This window comes from Amblyomma mixtum, chromosome 3 (assembly GCF_055824585.1).
Source record: "Amblyomma mixtum isolate Tamu chromosome 3, ASM5582458v1, whole genome shotgun sequence".
Taxonomy (NCBI): Eukaryota; Metazoa; Arthropoda; class Arachnida; order Ixodida; family Ixodidae; genus Amblyomma; species Amblyomma mixtum.
The window spans coordinates 311,655,406-311,673,194 of record NC_143014.1 but is presented as its reverse complement, the minus strand read 5'-3'; the positions used below and the strand labels follow the sequence as shown (position 1 = coordinate 311,673,194).

The 17,789-nt window shown below is 45.2% G+C and overlaps 1 protein-coding gene across 1 annotated transcript; it reads right to left on the bottom strand.

Annotated features, from left to right (window-relative positions):
• Positions 1-2,619: 2,619 nt before the first annotated feature.
• LOC149355615 (peptidyl-prolyl cis-trans isomerase NIMA-interacting 1-like) lies at positions 2,620-17,421 on the bottom strand. The gene is made up of 4 exons (XM_089583947.1): positions 17,234-17,421; positions 15,437-15,646; positions 10,411-10,671; positions 2,620-2,792 (listed from the first exon to the last, which is right to left on the bottom strand). Exons 1-3 carry the CDS (start codon positions 17,283-17,285, stop codon positions 10,451-10,453), a joined length of 483 nt encoding a protein of 160 aa, XP_089440073.1. The 5' UTR covers positions 17,286-17,421; the 3' UTR covers positions 2,620-2,792; positions 10,411-10,450.
• Between the last annotated feature and the right edge of the window lie 368 nt (positions 17,422-17,789).

The following is a 17,789-nucleotide window of genomic DNA, read 5'->3' as shown; positions in this document are numbered from 1 at the left end:
ACTAGGGTCACTCCACAGACCAGTTCGCACTGTTTCATGGGGATGCAAGGGGTTAAACTTGAAATCTGCATGACATACTTCCTTGAGTGGCGCTGTTCTGCTGCCTCACCTTTTAGTGATCCAAATGCAGATTTGGGGCGACTGCTTTCCACCAGATTCAGGCATTCTGTCGTGGAGCGGGATGGTCGCTACAGATGTGTGATTGGAATTCTAAGGACAGCTCATGTGTATTTTTGCCACTAAAGCTCAAGAATGAACACCATTTTGGGCCCTAGAGCTGCCGCAGTGGCTTGGTGGTTACAGTGCTCGGCTGCTAACCCAAAAGACGTGGATTCGATCCTAGCCACAGCAGTCTCATTTCAATGGAGGTGAAACGCTAGAGGCCCATGTACTGTGCGATGTCAGCGCACATTAACCCTTTCACCGCCACTCCCGAGATAACTCGGGCTACCACATATGCACACCCCCTGCCTCTCCCGAGTTGACTCATTTTGGCTTTTTAATAACTCACCCCCTACCGCTCCCGATAATACTCGTGTAAAAAAAAAACGATGCAAACATGTAGTGCCATCTATGTAGAGACGCTATAAACTCATAGATCTTGTAGGGTAAATTTTACACAACAGATAGTGCGCATGTTTCCACATCTGAGTCGCTTCGTTTTGGTTTCCGCACAGGAGCCATGCGAGGCAATGTGCCACACTCATCCGCGCTTTGACGGACGAAGAAATTCAAAACTGCTTGTGAATTCGGAGTCCAGTGATAATGAGAACAAGGAAGGAGCCCACCTAAGTGCCTTGTCGAGTGATGTCAGCGATGAAGTCTCCCTTCCACCGAAAAATCCGCGTAAGAAGAGGAAATCCGACAGGCACGATTGGTGCTGGAAGATTTGGTTCAGTGCAACTAATATCGATAAGATTATCCTGAATAAACATGTCTACATGCCCTGCAGAGCATTTTAGTGCGTTACTAGCAAAAAATTTCCAGGAAACTAACATGCAAAAAAAACCCGGCAGGGTGTGTGCAGCTGTGAGTAAACAAACCTGGCAGTGAAAGGGTTAAAGAACCCCAGGTGGTCAAGATTATCTGAAGCCCTCCACTGCGGTGTCCCTCGTAGCCCGAGGGGCTTTGGGATGTTAAACCCCCGTAAAACCATAAGCCATTTAGACCATACTTGACAAATGAGCATGTGACATGTATGTATATGGACTATCTGCAAGTTAATGACAGAGCCATTAGCCGCAAAACATTTTAACAAAGTCACTGTGCTCCTACAAATAAGTTGGATTTTGGCTGTATCTTGTATGGAAGAAGTGCCACATTGAATTAAATAAAAATTCAAACAGTCAATGCGATTGCTGTGGAAGGGCATGCATTAACTTTGCAACTACGACTGTGTAAACCATCTGTGTTGATGAACTGAATTCACTCACGCCAATGACAACTGGAGTTTCGATTTGACATTTCAGTTCAGTACCTGTCAATTTTCCTTTTTGGTAGAGGTTCCAAGCTTTTTGCCCATATAATGACAATGAAAATGGCTTCGTGCTGTTTGCGATTGCTCGAGGAAAAAATGGCACCAGCCGCGGAAAAAAAGTGGATCCAGAACATCGCCCGCAAGTACTTTTATGCGAAGCATACTACTTTAGCTACCACTTCAGCCCTTCACCGTGGTTATGCGCCTCCAAATCACGTGATACATGATGCCACACCACGTGACACGATGACGTCACGACAGTGGAGAAACGGGGGCCCACCTTGCGCCGTCGCTGTGGTTGTGCGCCTCCAAATTACGCGACACGATGATGCTTCGCATTCTCCAGGCTTAACCAAGTTAAGCCTCAGCCATTTTTTTCCCACAAAGCGCACCGTCATCAACGAAGCACTGTGCATTTCTTGGTACCTAAACTAGTCGGTATGCTTGAAACTTTTTGCGAGATCATCAGAAAGAGGCTTTTGACCTCAACTGAACATCAACATCATGACAGAAGTCACAAGCACCTCTCATGTTGCTGTAGCTCTTTCACCTGGTTTTGTTTGCCGACTGTTGTTGCACTGTACATGTATTTGGGCTTTTGTGAGCTCGGAATAGCTGTTAAGTTAGGGTCCAACCACTTATACATTTTTAGGTTTCTGCTCGTCTTATTCTGGTAATACATTTCACACTATTCAACATATGAAACAATTAATTGAAATCACATTGGTTGGCCCCCGCCGCGGTGGCTCCGTGGTTACGGCGCTTGGCTGCTCACCCGAAGGATGCGGGCTCGATCCTGGCCGCGGCAGCCGAATTTTGATGGAGGCGAAATTCTAGAGGCCCGTGTACTGTGCGATGTCAGTGCATGTTAAAGAACCCCAGGTGGTCGAAATTTCCAGAGCCCTTCACTACGGCGTCCCTCATAGCTTGAGTCGCTTTGGGACGTTAAACCCCAATAAACCAAACCAAACCAAAACTTTGATTGGTATCCTTCGTTTATATTTATTATGAAGTAGGTGCACTGTTTCATTAGCCATACTACTGTTTTTAACTTTATGGAAAAAAAAAAGGGGTCGTAAAAACAAGAAATGCGCATGACAAGGTGAAATGAAAGGGGGACGGCCAGAGGTTTGTGACACATGTCAGGTCCACACCTTGTTTTAATTTGTATGTTACATAACCCACCAACCAGCTTAGAACACGTTAAGCACCGTGGCATGCACGGCTGACAACAGCAGCACTGCCTCTGGTCCAGCAAGCACCAGGCTCCACGCTCGATCAGCTATGCGATGATCTCGTCCAGGTTTTAAGGACCCTGTGGTGAAACGAGACCAGTCAGTGAGCGATTGCAACATCAGAGTTCGTACAGGGTACACAGAAAAAAATTCAAGGATATTCAAGGCCTTTCAAGGACCTACTACACAGTATATTTAAGAAAATATAACTATCACGTTTATTGCACTCAATGGCCAATGCGTGTCAAGGAAAGTTCAAGAGACCTTTTCTGAAGCTTTGCCTTAATCTCTTTGTTCAGATTTAGCAGTTCTTCAGCCTTAGACTTTGCCGCTTTTCTCATGGAGTTTGATTTGATCATGAAAGCGAGGTCATTAGCTGTTTCCGCCTTTTCAGCATAGTCATCTGCTGATGCAGTCAGGTCACTAACAGCTGCTTCGAGGGTCTCCCTTTTTTGTTGAGACTGTCAAGCCGTTTTTCAGCGCAGCGCCTTTCTGACTGCTTAACACGTTTTTGTTCCTGCTTCTACTGGGCTCCAAGGTAAGCACTATAATGATGCCTTTAAGCTTTTTTTGGCGAGTCCCAAAATCTTGTGTATATTCATTTGCTTCTCTTGCAGGCACTCGTTCGCAGACTCCTCGAAAAGTATGACAAAGCTTTCACCCCAGTCTACATCTCGCTGCAGCAATCAGGGAAAAAAAAAAGGTCACAGGCCGAGACAAGTCACTTCAGCACATTTCTTTTCACTGCATGAAAAGCCTTCAGCAATCTGTCAGGAAACATGCGCTTCAACAGCGATCTGCAGGAGCAGTGGGATGAGACTGACTCCACAAAATTTCCACATCTGTCACCAGCTAGTTAACCTTGCATGCGATGCGACATATCGACGGCTCACATGTTCACGCAAGCAGTAAAATAATAGCGCACCGAACCCGCTGCTACTCTCTTTACACTTGCACTGTGCTTCCCACTCTACATATGACTTTCCAAAGCAGACTTTCCCATGCCAACCAGGTCGAAGGATTTCCCGCATGGTTTGCATTTCGCTTGGTGCGAATTCGTTGCATCTGGTGCCACCCAGTTCTTGTAATTGCTGTGGTTCAGCCACGCGCTTTGAAATTTACACTTTCTGAGCATTCTTTTGCATTGCATATTCACATGCAGATCTGAAAGCTTGTCTGTGCGAATTCTTCACGCCTAGTCAAACGCCAACACACGCGGAACGCAAAACAAGTTGAACGGTCGGTGATGGCGATGCTGACACGGCCGCACCTTTTTGAACAGGCGATTACACCACCTCAATGTGGCCAGCCATAATATGCATGCACCAAACTTGTGAAATTTCCCAGAATTTTTTTTTTAAATGTCAAGTAGAAATACACATGCCGAGAAAATAAACACTTATCAATTTTGCACAAGTTTTGCAAGCCTTTTTAGCGTAAATCGCGATTTCCATCTTTGGAACAAGAGTTTTCAAGGACTTTCAAGGGTTTAAAAAAAAAATCAAGTATTTCCAAGGGCCTTGAAAATCGGGTTTTCAAGGACCTGTGCGCACCCTGTACCCACTTATATAGCACTTGAGCCCTCAAGCTACAAATGTGAGCCGGTCCCAATGACCAAAATAGACTCATGGCAGATCGCTCCACTCGACCAAATTCATTGGCTTCTATCGGTCGTACTACAATAACATTACAGTTTGGGCATGTTGGTATGACATAACATGAAAGTTTCTGTGCACGACCAGACGAGAATGATGTTCCGGACTTTCTTCATCGTCCTTGTCTCGTTGTAAGCTGAAACTTTCACGTCATACTGCAAGCCACTGCGCTATTTCAGTGCGATTACATAGATCGATACCGCTAAAGTGTAAACACAGAAAACAACGCTCTAGCTTTGGGCTGCACTTTTCCTTCTTGTGTGCCTGAGCAGCAGCATTGTGCACAAGGTTTCACTCGGTCGGTGTTGTGGTTACTACGATGGGTACAGGCCATCAACCACCGTGGGGATTCGAGCTTCGCGCAAGCTTGAGGCCCCAACTAGTCGTCACATGCATACAGTAGGGCATAACTGTGGCTAACACAACCTCTGCAGGGAGAAGAGCGGCTCAGGCTTCCAAATTCACACAGGAGATGTTTATTCACCCCGTCCCGAATGCTCCGAGCATACCGGCATGTTCCTATAACACGGTCACTGAATGCTAAACGTATTGCGATGGACATGCAGTTAGGTCGATCGTTTCAAACACAGTACTAACTCGCACTTTCGTACTTGCCTCGTATTTTGTTCTATGCACTGCAACAATCCATATTTGACACACGTCGGCATTTTTAACGGCTCAATGGAAACAATGCAGGCTGAACGCACCGCATCGACAGGGCTCTCAACGTACATTGTGCACATCACTCCACAACCCAGCTGCTTCTTTTCCCCTGGCTGTTAATGCATGCGTAGACAGCGCAGCGGCGCCCAGATGACTTCTTGTACTTCCAGGAAGATGACACGGACATGTTTAAGCACAATGAGAAGTTGCAAAGCTCGCTTGTTGTGCATAGCGCAAAGGCACTTCGTGGCGTTTTGGCAGCCCAGAAGAAGATAGCACCTGATGCCTAGGTTTGAAGGTACGTGCGAACTGGTCCCAGTGCAAGAGTATCGTATTCTGGTCTATAGAAGCCACACGAAAAACCACTTATTCATGTTTTGACTTGTTAACAAGGCTAACAAGCAAAAACATGCTTCCAAAGCACTCTCTGAGGCTCTGCCATTGTGCTAGCTAAAATGCAACCACATGCACTCAGTTCGAAGTTGAATTCATAACCAGTACTCTTTTTAACAGAAAATATCCAGTAATTGTAACTGAAAGAAATATGACTGGCGGTAAGCATTTATTGTATAATTAAAAAAAATATAGTGAAACACTATTGTTGCTTTAGAAGTACCAGCTACTATAGAAATGTTTCAAGCATATTTCAAAGCAAATGGGGATAATGTTTTTTTTTTTTAAATCCGAATCAATGTTGGCCATGTTTCACAATTTTCGAATTCCAGAAAATTTCAACACGCAACTAAGAAAAAAAACCTTGCCCATTTAGAAGTACAAATTTTCCCTGATGGTATAGTAGGCAGGACTGATAATACTGGGGAAAAATTTAAGTTTGAAGTTCTTGCTTGTTCTGGTCCCATTATTGTCCTGAAAAGTGCCCTTCTTGAAACTAATCACTTTTTTTTAACAATGTCTGCGATATTTCTGCTGAGAAGTAGACCCTTTTCAGTGCTTTGGAAGTTGGCTTCTCTGCGCAGCAAACACCCCTTCACTATGGTGGCCAAATCAGTTTTGGGGGGCAGAAATTGGGTGCAGCATTGGAGCCATCTATTGTGAAAATGATGCGTGCACCTTTCTGGCGTGCTTCTGCCGCGTGTTGCAGCCGCGATAAAGTGCACTATTCTTTTTTATTCTTTCCTGCCCAAGACCAGCTCAGACTGGAACCACCTGCCCGCCAGCATCGTCTCCATCTCTGAACCAGAAGTTTTTAGATCTGCTCTTCTTCATCACCTATGTTAACTACCCTCCTTATTGTATTTTATTTGTATAAGTATACTTACCACTCCTATCTGTAACGCCCCAACGGCCCTGATAGTAACGAAATAAATAAATAAATAAATAATGCTTCGTAGGTGCAATTCACCACTGTGGTAAAGGGCTTTTCGCTACAAAGAAACGCTGACTTATCAAGTTTTGCAATGGGTCTATTCTTAAAGCCAAAAAAGTTTTGCGCTACTTGCAACAGAAAATTTTTTGCATATATTACTCAAAAAAATATTCATACACCACAAAATTTATTTCCGTTCTGCAGGGATCCGATTGCAATTTTGCAAATTATCAAAACTGAAGGTTTTCACCTCTTATGACATACACTTTCTATGGAAGTGAAATACGGCATTTCTTGCAAAACTAAGGTCGACACATCTGCCCACCACAGAAAAATTTCACTCCAAACAAAAAATGGTCATGGAGCCTTGGTTACCACCCTTATCTGAACACACCCAAATGAGAATTAAGCATCCATCCTGTGCTTTTCCTTCTGTCTTTTGTGCTGTTTTGTGAGCGATGGTTGTGTCAGCATTACGAAAGGCAAGGAAAGAGCCCATTTGAGAAGAAGGCTTACGGATGATGAAACGCAGCAAGCATCATGTGGCATGTGCTTAGTTCCATGTCACTGACATTCACGGTGAAGGCCCAGTGCCTGAGGCATTCTGCTATCAAGGATAAGTTCATATGTAGGGTTCAAGACCAAAACGGCTCAATTCCGAAAGAGGCACAATGCATAACAATATGGTAGCAAGTGCTACAAAATATCAGCACAAGTGAGCAATCACCAAAGCGGGGGCAATGGAAATGTGCATCTCTATGGTTTACAAACGCACTAATAACGGGAGTGCCTGGCTGTTGCCACACTTCAGTCTTGGGGGTGGTTCAGCATTCAGTCATCGAATACAAAGAATTCTTTTTTTTTTTTTTGTGAGTGCAGTCATAGGTCATTCGTGCTAATCTTTTTTACTCACCACTCAGCTACCATTTCAATGCACATTTACACATTAAAGGACCCTAGCTGATCAAAATTAAGACAAAGTCAACCCCATGCTATGTTCATCATACCTCAAAACTAGCCTTTAAAAAAAATTCTCAAGCAGTGTGTGAACCTATGAGATTGCCATCATCCCACCACTTAAAGTCAGTTTGTCTCCTTATGCATCCTTTATTTAGGCATTTAGAACTCCAAACCTAATTCACAACTGTGCTCTTCGTCACTTTCTGCTTGGTCCTTGTGTTACATTGCACTAAGAAAACCAGTTTACATATGGCGGCTAGTCCAGACTTATCAGTCAAACCTGCAAGTAACGGGGGTTTACTTGAACACTTTCAAGGGGACTTCACCTACATTTATTTCTCATTTTAGTTTCCATTCTGCACTGACTTTTCGAGCCCTCACACAGAAGCTGTACATAACAAAAAAGAAAATGGCATGCTTTTCTCAATTTTGTTATATCCAGATTCAACTGTATGACATTTAGACCAGATTCCCAGATGAGCTTGTAAAGCCCAAAAGTGTTGCTAAAGGCACCAGCGTCTGAAGACAGAGATGGAGAGGAACTCCTGGCATAAAGCAGGGTTCCAGGCTTAGGCAGTTTAGACAACTGTCAGTTGAAAGGAGCTAAACGAGGGCATAAAGGAGATGCATCAAAATGAGGATGGAAGGAAGGAGGGGGCAGGCGACGCTGCCAAGCATGCAGCTCAAAACTTTCTGTGGTGGTAGAATCACCTGTGACCATACGTGGCTTGGCTGCTTTCTTTCGGGGCAGATCAAATGCCAGCTCGGATGGCTTCCTCGCACTACAACGGCATTGCATAAAAAATCGGATGCCAGGACGAAAGCTCTCGCCCTTTTTCACCACCTCCGCTCCGTGACAGCCAACGTGAGCAGAGAAAGGCTGCTGGAAATCCACAACAACCCACTGCGTCGCTGGTTCTGGGGCACTATCGACGGGTGCGAGAGGCCCAAACGAGTGCCGCCCGCCTGGCTACCAGCTGTTCCCGCAGCTATATCTTCTGCAGTGCTGTTGGCAAATGCGAGATAAAGCGGGAGCCGTGGCGTGAATACTTGCCGCTCCACCACCAGTCACCCGTGCAGCGAGGCAAAGCCTGTCGCCTGCCAACCAAGCAGGCACAGCTTGGCGCTCAGCAGTTCGATATATCCATTTTATGGCAAACCGCGTTCGATATATGAAGTATGAAATGCATGTGTTTGTTAAAAATATTTAGAACAGTTTGATATAGCCAATAATTCATAATATCCATGTTCGTTGTAATGAGGTTTGACTTTATAAGAGACTGAAGGCCACCCTCAAGCACACCATATCAGCACACGGTTTCACAGTGCTAGCGCTGTTGGCAGGTGCCCATGGCCGTGCAGCCAACCCACCTCCACGCACGATAAGTGATCGAAGAGTGCTGCAAGGAGAAGTGCCAGTATCATAGGTGGGTCACGCCGTTCCATACAGGGTCTTTCAGAGAAGGCTTTAAGCAATTCTCAAAAATAGGTTTCTTGAGGCAAAAATATGGCTTTTTCAGCATTGCATTACCAGTGTTGGCAGACACCAGAAAACTAGTGATTCATCTTAAGTAGTAAGCTGGTAAACTAATTTTTAATAATTAAGTTTTTAACTAGTAGAGTTGGGGACATACTTGCAATCAGAGATTTGTAGCCAGTCGTTAGTAATAGCCATATCAGTTTTTTGAAATTTAGAAAGCGTGATTACCCTTGGCACTGCAGCTCGACAAAATTTGGCTTTTTTTGACTAGTTATGTGCACTGGAAATGCTGCTTTGCCTGCATGCTTTCCGAAAGCGCATGTATTTTGGCACGATGTAGCAAAATTTTGTCGAGCCACAATGCCAAATAATCGCGTCTTTGAAATTCTTAAATCCGATATGGCTATTACTAACGGGCTACAAATCTCTAATTTCAACCATTTGCCTAGCTGCGACAGTTAAAAAGTTAATTATCAGAAATTAGTCAACAAGCTCACTACTAACTACCCACTTTTCGGTGTCTGCCAGCACTGGTAATACCATGCTGCAAACGCCACATTTTTACCCCAAAAAGGCTATTTTAGAAAATTACTTTTAAAGTCTTCCCTGAAACGCCCTGTATATCGAACGACCTGCACAAATGAAGTTCAATACACTGTACGACTTTCCTAAGTTTTTACACAGCATTTTCAAGGGGATAATCTATGTGTTTGATCCAGCCACTAATTCAAAATGTCTGGCCTTGACTGTATCTGTGAGGTTCCCTTGTCCTGTGGTCGCACTCACACTGGCCATGACTCCGAGAGGACAAACTGTGTTCGCAGCAGCAATTCTTGCGTCCACCTTTGCAATCACCAAGCTGTGCAGCTGCACACTCCAGTTCAACACAACACAATCCAGCATATGGCACGAACGGGACTTGATGAGAGAAATCTCTCAGGCTGTGCACATATCCAGAGCAGAGACACAGTGCATAAGCACAGCTCCTATCCTACTGTCAGGCAAGAAAACAGCTTTCCTGTGAGTCTTTGTAAATTCTTACCGCAGCCTATAGCAGACCGCATACTATTTTGATTGTTACTATACTGCCCTTAACAGGCACCTCTGGTTTTTATTTGTTACTGTTTTATCACAATGTAGACTCTTACTATTGCTATGCCTTTCTTTAGCTTTACCTGCTTTTACTATCATGCTGATTTTTTTTATTTTTGACTGCCCTCACTGAGCTTGTCACTGAATTTGTTCCTGGCAACAAATGGTACATGCTGTAATGGCTCTTCTCCTTCTCTGGCTTTACTTTCCATGCACACACGCTGCTTTGCGAATGCAGCTGTCTCTTTTTTTTCTCTCTGGCTCCCTGAGCACAGCCTGTCCATAGCCTGTGAATGAACCTGCCCCACTTTCTCGTGCACTTCTCTCTTTCTCTTGGATTGTTTTTATATATATATATATATATCTTGACCAGCTACAGAGTAGATACTCTGTGCACCAGTCAAAGAATACACCTGCAGGTCATTCAGCACTAGTGACTGCCTTAGCCTGTGCCCTGCGTAACCAGTCTTAGCAGTCTGCACTGCTTTTGTTACTCGAAGCAGACTTGAGTGAGACTATACCTGAGGATGAGCCCAGTCAAAGGTGAGGCTGATGGAAGACCTAGGCAGCCCGCAAGATGAGATGGACGCCCGACTCCGTGAAGACGGGCTCCGACAGCTCGCCAACATTCAGCGCAAACGCCGCCTCCTCAAAGGGCTTCTGCATGGCACCACGGCCAAAGGTGCCGAGGTCGCCTTTCCTCTGCGCTGAGCTGCAGTCGCTGAACTGGCGGGCAAGCTCCTCAAAGGTGGCCTTGCCCGACACAATCTGCTCACGGTAGCCTGCAACACCACCGAGAATAGCTCACTCGGGCAAAGTAGGCCTCCCGCAGATGCAGCGTCAGTACTTAACCTTCCAAGGCGCAGTGGCTAGCCTTCAGGAGGAAAAATAACCTGCCCACTGCTTAACTACCACGAACTAGGGCGCCCAGAAACTTAGCTACAGAATTTCCAGTTTTCTAAACGATCACCATCCTGCTGTAAACATTATTCAAGAAAGCAAGTCATTGAAAGCTTTCAAAAATCGCATCAACATGTACCTGTTGTCACTCCAGGCATAACCACTCTTTTCATATTTATTCTGTTGTTTCTCATAGTATTTGTCCAATTGTGCATAAATGTTCAATATGAAATTACTGCAATCCAATGTTAACCAATCCACTCTGTATTTCCATCTCGTTTTGTGTTTATTTTATGAGCTGAATGTCTTGAGCTCTCAAATGGGAGCAAGAAGGGTGCAGACTCTTTTGTCAGGCAGCCATTCTACTACGCCCTATAGGCAACTGTACCATTGAGTTGTCTGAATAAACACTTTGACTTTGACTAACTTCCATCAGCAGCAACTTTCTAGTTTGTGACTAAGCTGCTCAAAAGTTTCTGCCTCCACCACTAAGTAAAGGAAAGCCAGTCATCACTACCAGCCTGAAGCAAGCAAGTTGTGTGTATGTAGAAATTAATGGTGAACTGCGGGATATAAGGAGGGACACTTGTTTACTGCTATTTCCCTTACTTTAAGGCCAATCCTAATGAAACTAAACCACCTTGCCCAGTTTCTTATATTGATTTCAGAAATGCCATTGCTTTTTTCTATAAATCATTAGCACCTCGGTGCAAAAAAAATGGCTCAATAAAAAATGATCTTTAATGCATGGCTACATAGTTTAATGAGTAAAGAGTGCAATGTTCAAAGCTGTTTTTCGATTTTAGCCCTAGTAGTAATATTACACCACTTCGAATATTAACATTTAAGGTGTACCTATTAAACACTGACGGACTTTCCAAAATCACATTTCGCAAACACTGCACCCTCACAGTGGTGGGAATGGCCAAGAGTATTTCGAAGCAGGCTGTGTAGCAGGTGAAAATTCAATTTGGAGCAGTTTTCTCGTGCTTTTTTGCAGCAGGGGCACAATTAGTGAGAAGGGTAAAAATGCGAAGAATGACGGTGTTCCAACTCACTCGCCACACGCGTTAGAAAATGACATCACGCTGCATAAAGATTCGAATGGTGCAGGGTTGTAGGCAGTTGTCCTGGCCAGGTCTCTATTTTTTTAACCAATACATGCCCAGACTTCAGAGATTTGAACAAATTCACATATATATTATGTGAAATGTTTATTTCACTTCAGAATTAAAAATCGTCCTTTTATTGGCGGAAATAATTTTCTCGACACCGACTATTAAGCCATCCTACTATGTAGGATACTAGGCAAATTCACCTCCTGTTAAATGTGGTACAGCTTCAAACATTTCCCATCTGCTTTATAATCACATTTGACATTAAAATCACATTTGACATTACACGCTGTAGGTTTCTGATGAAAATGTGCAAAAAAATATTTGTCTATCCTGCAGAATCACAATGTAGTCGATGAGGCCAAATCTGAAAATGGCATCCAGAGAAGACAGGCAGATCTTTCTGAATGCACACAATACAACCCTTGGACAGAAAAAGTTCAGAGCCTCTTGAACCTACGCTAGCGGGCACAACCTTTTACCCAATAAACGTTTAGAAGTACTGCACAAAAATGCGGTGTCCTACATGTACAACGCTAGGTGAGTTAGGTGCGCCCAAATTGATCTATTATTTAACGAAGAAAAATTATAAAAATTTTTGTACTGTTAACATTCGGGCAAATTTTTCTGCACAAAAAGTTGCAGAGCATGTTGAGATACGCCCATTTTAGTTGTTTTTTTCAATATCACCTTCCCCTGGTTTCTTTCTTTGAAACTTGCAGCCCGTAAGATTTAAAAATTGCCACGTGAATGCGCTCCTGTGTCGCGATGTTAGCACTCTCAAACGTACTCCGACTGAGTGAACTTGGTTAGGAAAAGCCACGATGAACAAACAGGCCACCGATCACAGAGATGAGCGCAGCCACTTCGCTCCATTAGAGCTATAATGCTGCAGCGTCCACACCGTCGCTGTTTCACGGTTGCAGTTCAAAATGGCCACACCTCTTGCGATGAAGCATTTGGTCGTGCATGTGCAGTCTCCGCTCCAAGGAGCACCAATGCTTTCTTTCCCTGACAGGTGTTTGCGACAAAAAGGCTCGGTTCGGACTTCGCACCATAACTATAATTCGAGCTCGTGTGGTGGATGAGTTCCGGCAACAAAACAAGCTAGCTCGAGATCATGCATGCACAATGTGGTAACAGTACAGTGTTGTACATATTTCTTGTTTTATCGCCATAAAGTTTCTCCTAAGTTTCTCCCAAATCCCACCCCATCATCAGAAGTGGTTCAGTTTAACCACAAATCCTATTCATAAAAACTAGGGGTGTGCGAATATCAAATTTTTCGAATACGAATACTTGGTTCCGAATATCGAATCGAATATCGAATAATCAAGGACAGATGAATTCAACCACTACAAAACATTATTTGAGCACCCAAGAACATCACAGTTCAACTATCAGTGATGAACACAAAAGATGTGTGTTGCTGCACAAAAAGTATCAAAGTCTCGAACATTATTCATAGAAGAGTGGAAATATCCGAGAAGATGGCTCCTACACAGCATTAAGGCTAGCTTGCCATAAGTACAAAAGCGCGTTGCTGGGATGAACATAAAAGGTTGTCGTCAAGGAAAACCAGCTGCTCCACACGGTCAGGCAGAAGTAGTTAGTTCCCTTCTAGCTGAAGCGACTTCTCCAGTCACAAAAATGCCCTCTCACTTGGCACTGAACTGGCACGTATTGCGAGGTATTTCGTGCAGAGCTCTGACTATACCAGCTTCGCAGGCATAGCCACAAAGAAGCTCACCAGCGTAGTCAGCTACTGCATGGCCCAACATTACGCATTGCTCTAGGCGCCGCTATATTGTTATGCCTCTTTTGATAGGACTTGCGGACCGAAATGAACGGCGGTGCTCGCAATAGAATATTCGGCTGGGTACGAATATTCGCGTCGGATCGAATATTCGAAACAACACGAATACTTAGATTTCGAATCGAATACGAATACTAAAAATATACTATTCGAATTATATTCGAAAATTTCGAATATTCGCACACCCCTAATAAAAACCAACTTTTTATGCTGAAAGTTCGAATAAACATAGTTCCTGTGTACAAACAAACCGGAAGCTCGGATATTGACTGCGCTGTTATAAGGAGCGCAAACAAGGTCCGCGGAATCGAACTATCAGCTGCAGCACACCTGAAACCTTTCTTGATGTCTTACACTGACCTTATGGGTCCAACGACGGTGCGGCGCAAAAGCCCGGTAAAGCTAGCAGGACCTAAATTTTGCATAGAGCCTTATACAAGCAATTTTTTCTTTGCACGTGCATTCGCCGTCTATGTTTGGGAGGGACAGTGTTGGCAGCACTGCTGAAACAGACGTGCAATGTGTGTACACACAGTCTACTAACTGTGGGTGGTAAAGAGCCACAAAGAGAAACAGGACAGGGCTGAATTCCATCGGTCATCTTTATCGTCCAGAGTCATGTCTGCACATTGGACAGTAGCCTCAGCCTCTTCACATTCGCCACAGCTCTAGATTGCTGGAATAGTACTTTGGCACAGCCTTGGCGCAATTGCATAAAAAAAATCAATTTGTAGCAACACGCAGCAGATGTAATGTACTGGCGCATGTTGGCACAGCATTCCCACCACTGCCTTCAGCTTCCCTTAGCTAAAAAAATGCACCTCTGCCTGATAGATGCAGACGTATCAACAAACTACAACAGCCAAATGAGCAAAATTTGCATGCCATTTTATCGTCTGCTCCTCAAATCCAGCCCACACAATTATCTGAATTAGGTATTATGGTCAAAATACTGATTCTACAAAGGAAACACTTCGTAAAATTTGTACACTTTCGAGATCAATAGCCGTAAATTTAATAAATGCCATTCTCAGAAATTCGATTTTTGAGCCATTTTATGGTCCCAAAGACCAGTGTCCCCCCTTAACGTCCCGAAGCAACACAGTGGCTATGAGTAACAGCTTAGTGGAGGGCTCTGGATCAATTTCAACCACCTGGGGATCTTTAACGAGCACTGACAATGTGCAAAACATGGGCACCTTTTGCACTTTGCCTCCACCAAAACACGGCCGCTGTGGCCGGGGTTGAACCCAGGTCCTATGGCTCAGTAGCCGAGCGCCTTAACAGTGAGCCACCATTTACAATGCATGTTAGCAATACCTGGAACAAACTCGTCTAAAATTACGCATGACATGGCACAGGCAGCATGGGAGAGAACCACAGATGAAGCACACAAAAGACACCAATGTTCCTTCCTTACAAAGTGGTAAAGGCTAAGGTGCAGCACAAGAGCCATGAAAAAGCCGGCGATACTGTCATGTAAAAAATCCTTCCTTCTGTATAGAGCACAAGCACACTGTTCCCAACCCCAAGAAACTTTCATCTGCCTTTTTCATAGCTTTCAAATGTGTTTGATGGCTTACAAAAGGAAAGAGCAGGGGAGGAGCCCAAATCAAAGGGACAAGTGCAAGCTCCAATAAACACCACTCAGGAACCAATAGAAGTGGGCCACCCCACCACTGAGAACCACCACACAGAGTGACTGCACAGGCTCACCCTTTATGAGAGCGAGCGCCTCCTCTTTTGTTCGGGTGATCTTTTCCTCGCGCCAGGAGGAGGGCCGCCGTGACTCGCGATGCTTGACGAGCAGGTGTGAGCACCATATGTGGCCCTTGGGGGCACTGGTTGTGGACCGAGCCTTGGCTGCCTCCTTGGGCAGCTCCCATTGGCTCTCCTTGGTGAGCACGTTCAGGTAGTACGGCTCACCTGCAGCAGTACCCCATGCAGCACGGGCTTGATGGTGCCACCCTCCACAACCAGAGTGGCAGACCACCGCAGGAGGGAGTGGGTTTGTTCCCCACCGGGGGCATTACATCTTTTGTATCAAAGAAAAGATTAACGGAAATCAAACACAACTCTCAAATACGGCTGGCTTCTTAGATATCTTCCCAAAGTGAGCCCTTTCATCTTGCCATAGCTTTTGCATGAACGTAGAGTAAAGCGTACGCAGCTACACAGAAAACACTGAATTGTGCTGGAGGATCCCTTCTGGGGTACAGCACGCGAGCTACCGTTTTGCAGTTCACCCAGGTCTCAACGAGGTCATGGGGATCAGGACATGCTGCCCCCATCGGGTAAATTACTGCTGGGTTGTTTCATGTCTTTGGAGCGCAGTGGCTGCAAGTATATTCTCCATGTACTGCCAGCATGCTGTATGCTTCAGTTAATTCCACTGGCGTTTAAATTGCACTTTCCGTTATGATATGCATGCTGTAAAAGAATAAAAATAAAATAAAGGTGATACTTGTCGCACACCATTAGAGATGATTTTCCAAACCTCAAACTACACTTTTTGCATCGCCTTGTGTATACACTGCATGCGACCAGGCCGCAGAACATGGCAGCTTGTGTGAAGAACTCGTTATCATGCCTCTGAGCAATTATAACAGTACTAAAATAAAGTTATTGCAGTGCACAAGGCAAATTGCAAACTGCATGAATATAGGCACATTCTCCATCAAGAGGTGAAATGCAAAATCTGCCCACAAAATTAGTGTCAGCGTCATACAGATATCACAGCAGCATTTCTGTGCACTCACACACACAGCTTTTGTTTTTCAGTGCGCACACGCACAACTTAACTGGCGCCTTTCTGTCCACCTTCTGTGTTCAGAATGTGTCCATGAATACAAGAAGCCACGCTCCCTCTCTCAACGACCGGTTCTGCTGCGGCGACGAGATCGCCTTGCTTACGCCGTTACTGCCTGTTCAAATGTAACTGCGTCGAATGCAATGCGTTCGACACGGATGGCAGCTGTACTACGCGGAATAAGATCGCTTTGCGGGATGCCGGATCCCCCTAAGCGCCAACAGCCGAGTAGCGTCAGCAGTTCCTGCAAGCGCAGACAGGGCCATTCAATTCCAGGCAGCTTTGTTGTGGTGCGCGGCAATTCCAATGACTTTTCGTGCGCCTGGCATCTTGCAAACTTTGGCGTCGTTAACGTCGGCCGGGGGACACTCGACCAGATAAGAGGCCTGAAAGCGCGCATGCAATTAGTAATATGGCACGACACGGCTCAGTACCCAAGCTTACAAAGCGCGAACGTTTCGTACTACGACTCCATGATTTCGTGATGTCAAATGCCACACCTCCACCACGGCGAGCCACAAGTCGAGCTTGTCTGAGCTATCAAATGCAAGCAAAACAACCGCCATCTGATCGAGGCCTAGCTTTTTCAAATCTAGCTTTCTAGGAGCCTACTCGCCACCTCGCGTCGCCACATTTGATTTGCTAAACGGCAGGGCGCTTCAGCGTAGAAAAAAAGGACGAAGTGAGATGCAAACCACGCGCACCTGTCGAACGGCTCACTCGTTTTTCCCAGCCGGGCGGTAAATCAGCCGCCATCGTGGTAATCCGACTGGCGACTGGATAACTCTGGTTCCTGTTGGCTCGATGTCTGGCGGTGCAAGACAGAGGCACAGAGCAGCGCGCAGAATTTCACTTTCGGCGAACGTCACTGTAGGTCTATGATCGCGCCGTGAATGGACTTTTATTTGGTGAATTTTCTTCTGTGTGACTACAACAGACGCCCGGGCAAACAAGTTGCGCACAGCAGGTTCAGCTGTGGCAAAAACGGCGCTGTCGTTGCCGCGGCGCGGCGCTGACGTCTCCTGGGGCATTACTGGGGCATAGGGTGCCTCGATGCGGCGGCGCTGACTGGCATCGAGGCACCCTACTGGGGCAGAAAGCGCGCCGTCGGTACGCGCGGCTTCGAGGGGCCGACCGGACAATCGCGCTGTTTGTTGTGGCGGTATCACCTAGTTATCCCATTTTTTGCCAGTGAAGATGCACAAAACGAATGGATAATTATATTTAACCTTTCAAAAGGAAATCAGCATCTAAGCATCT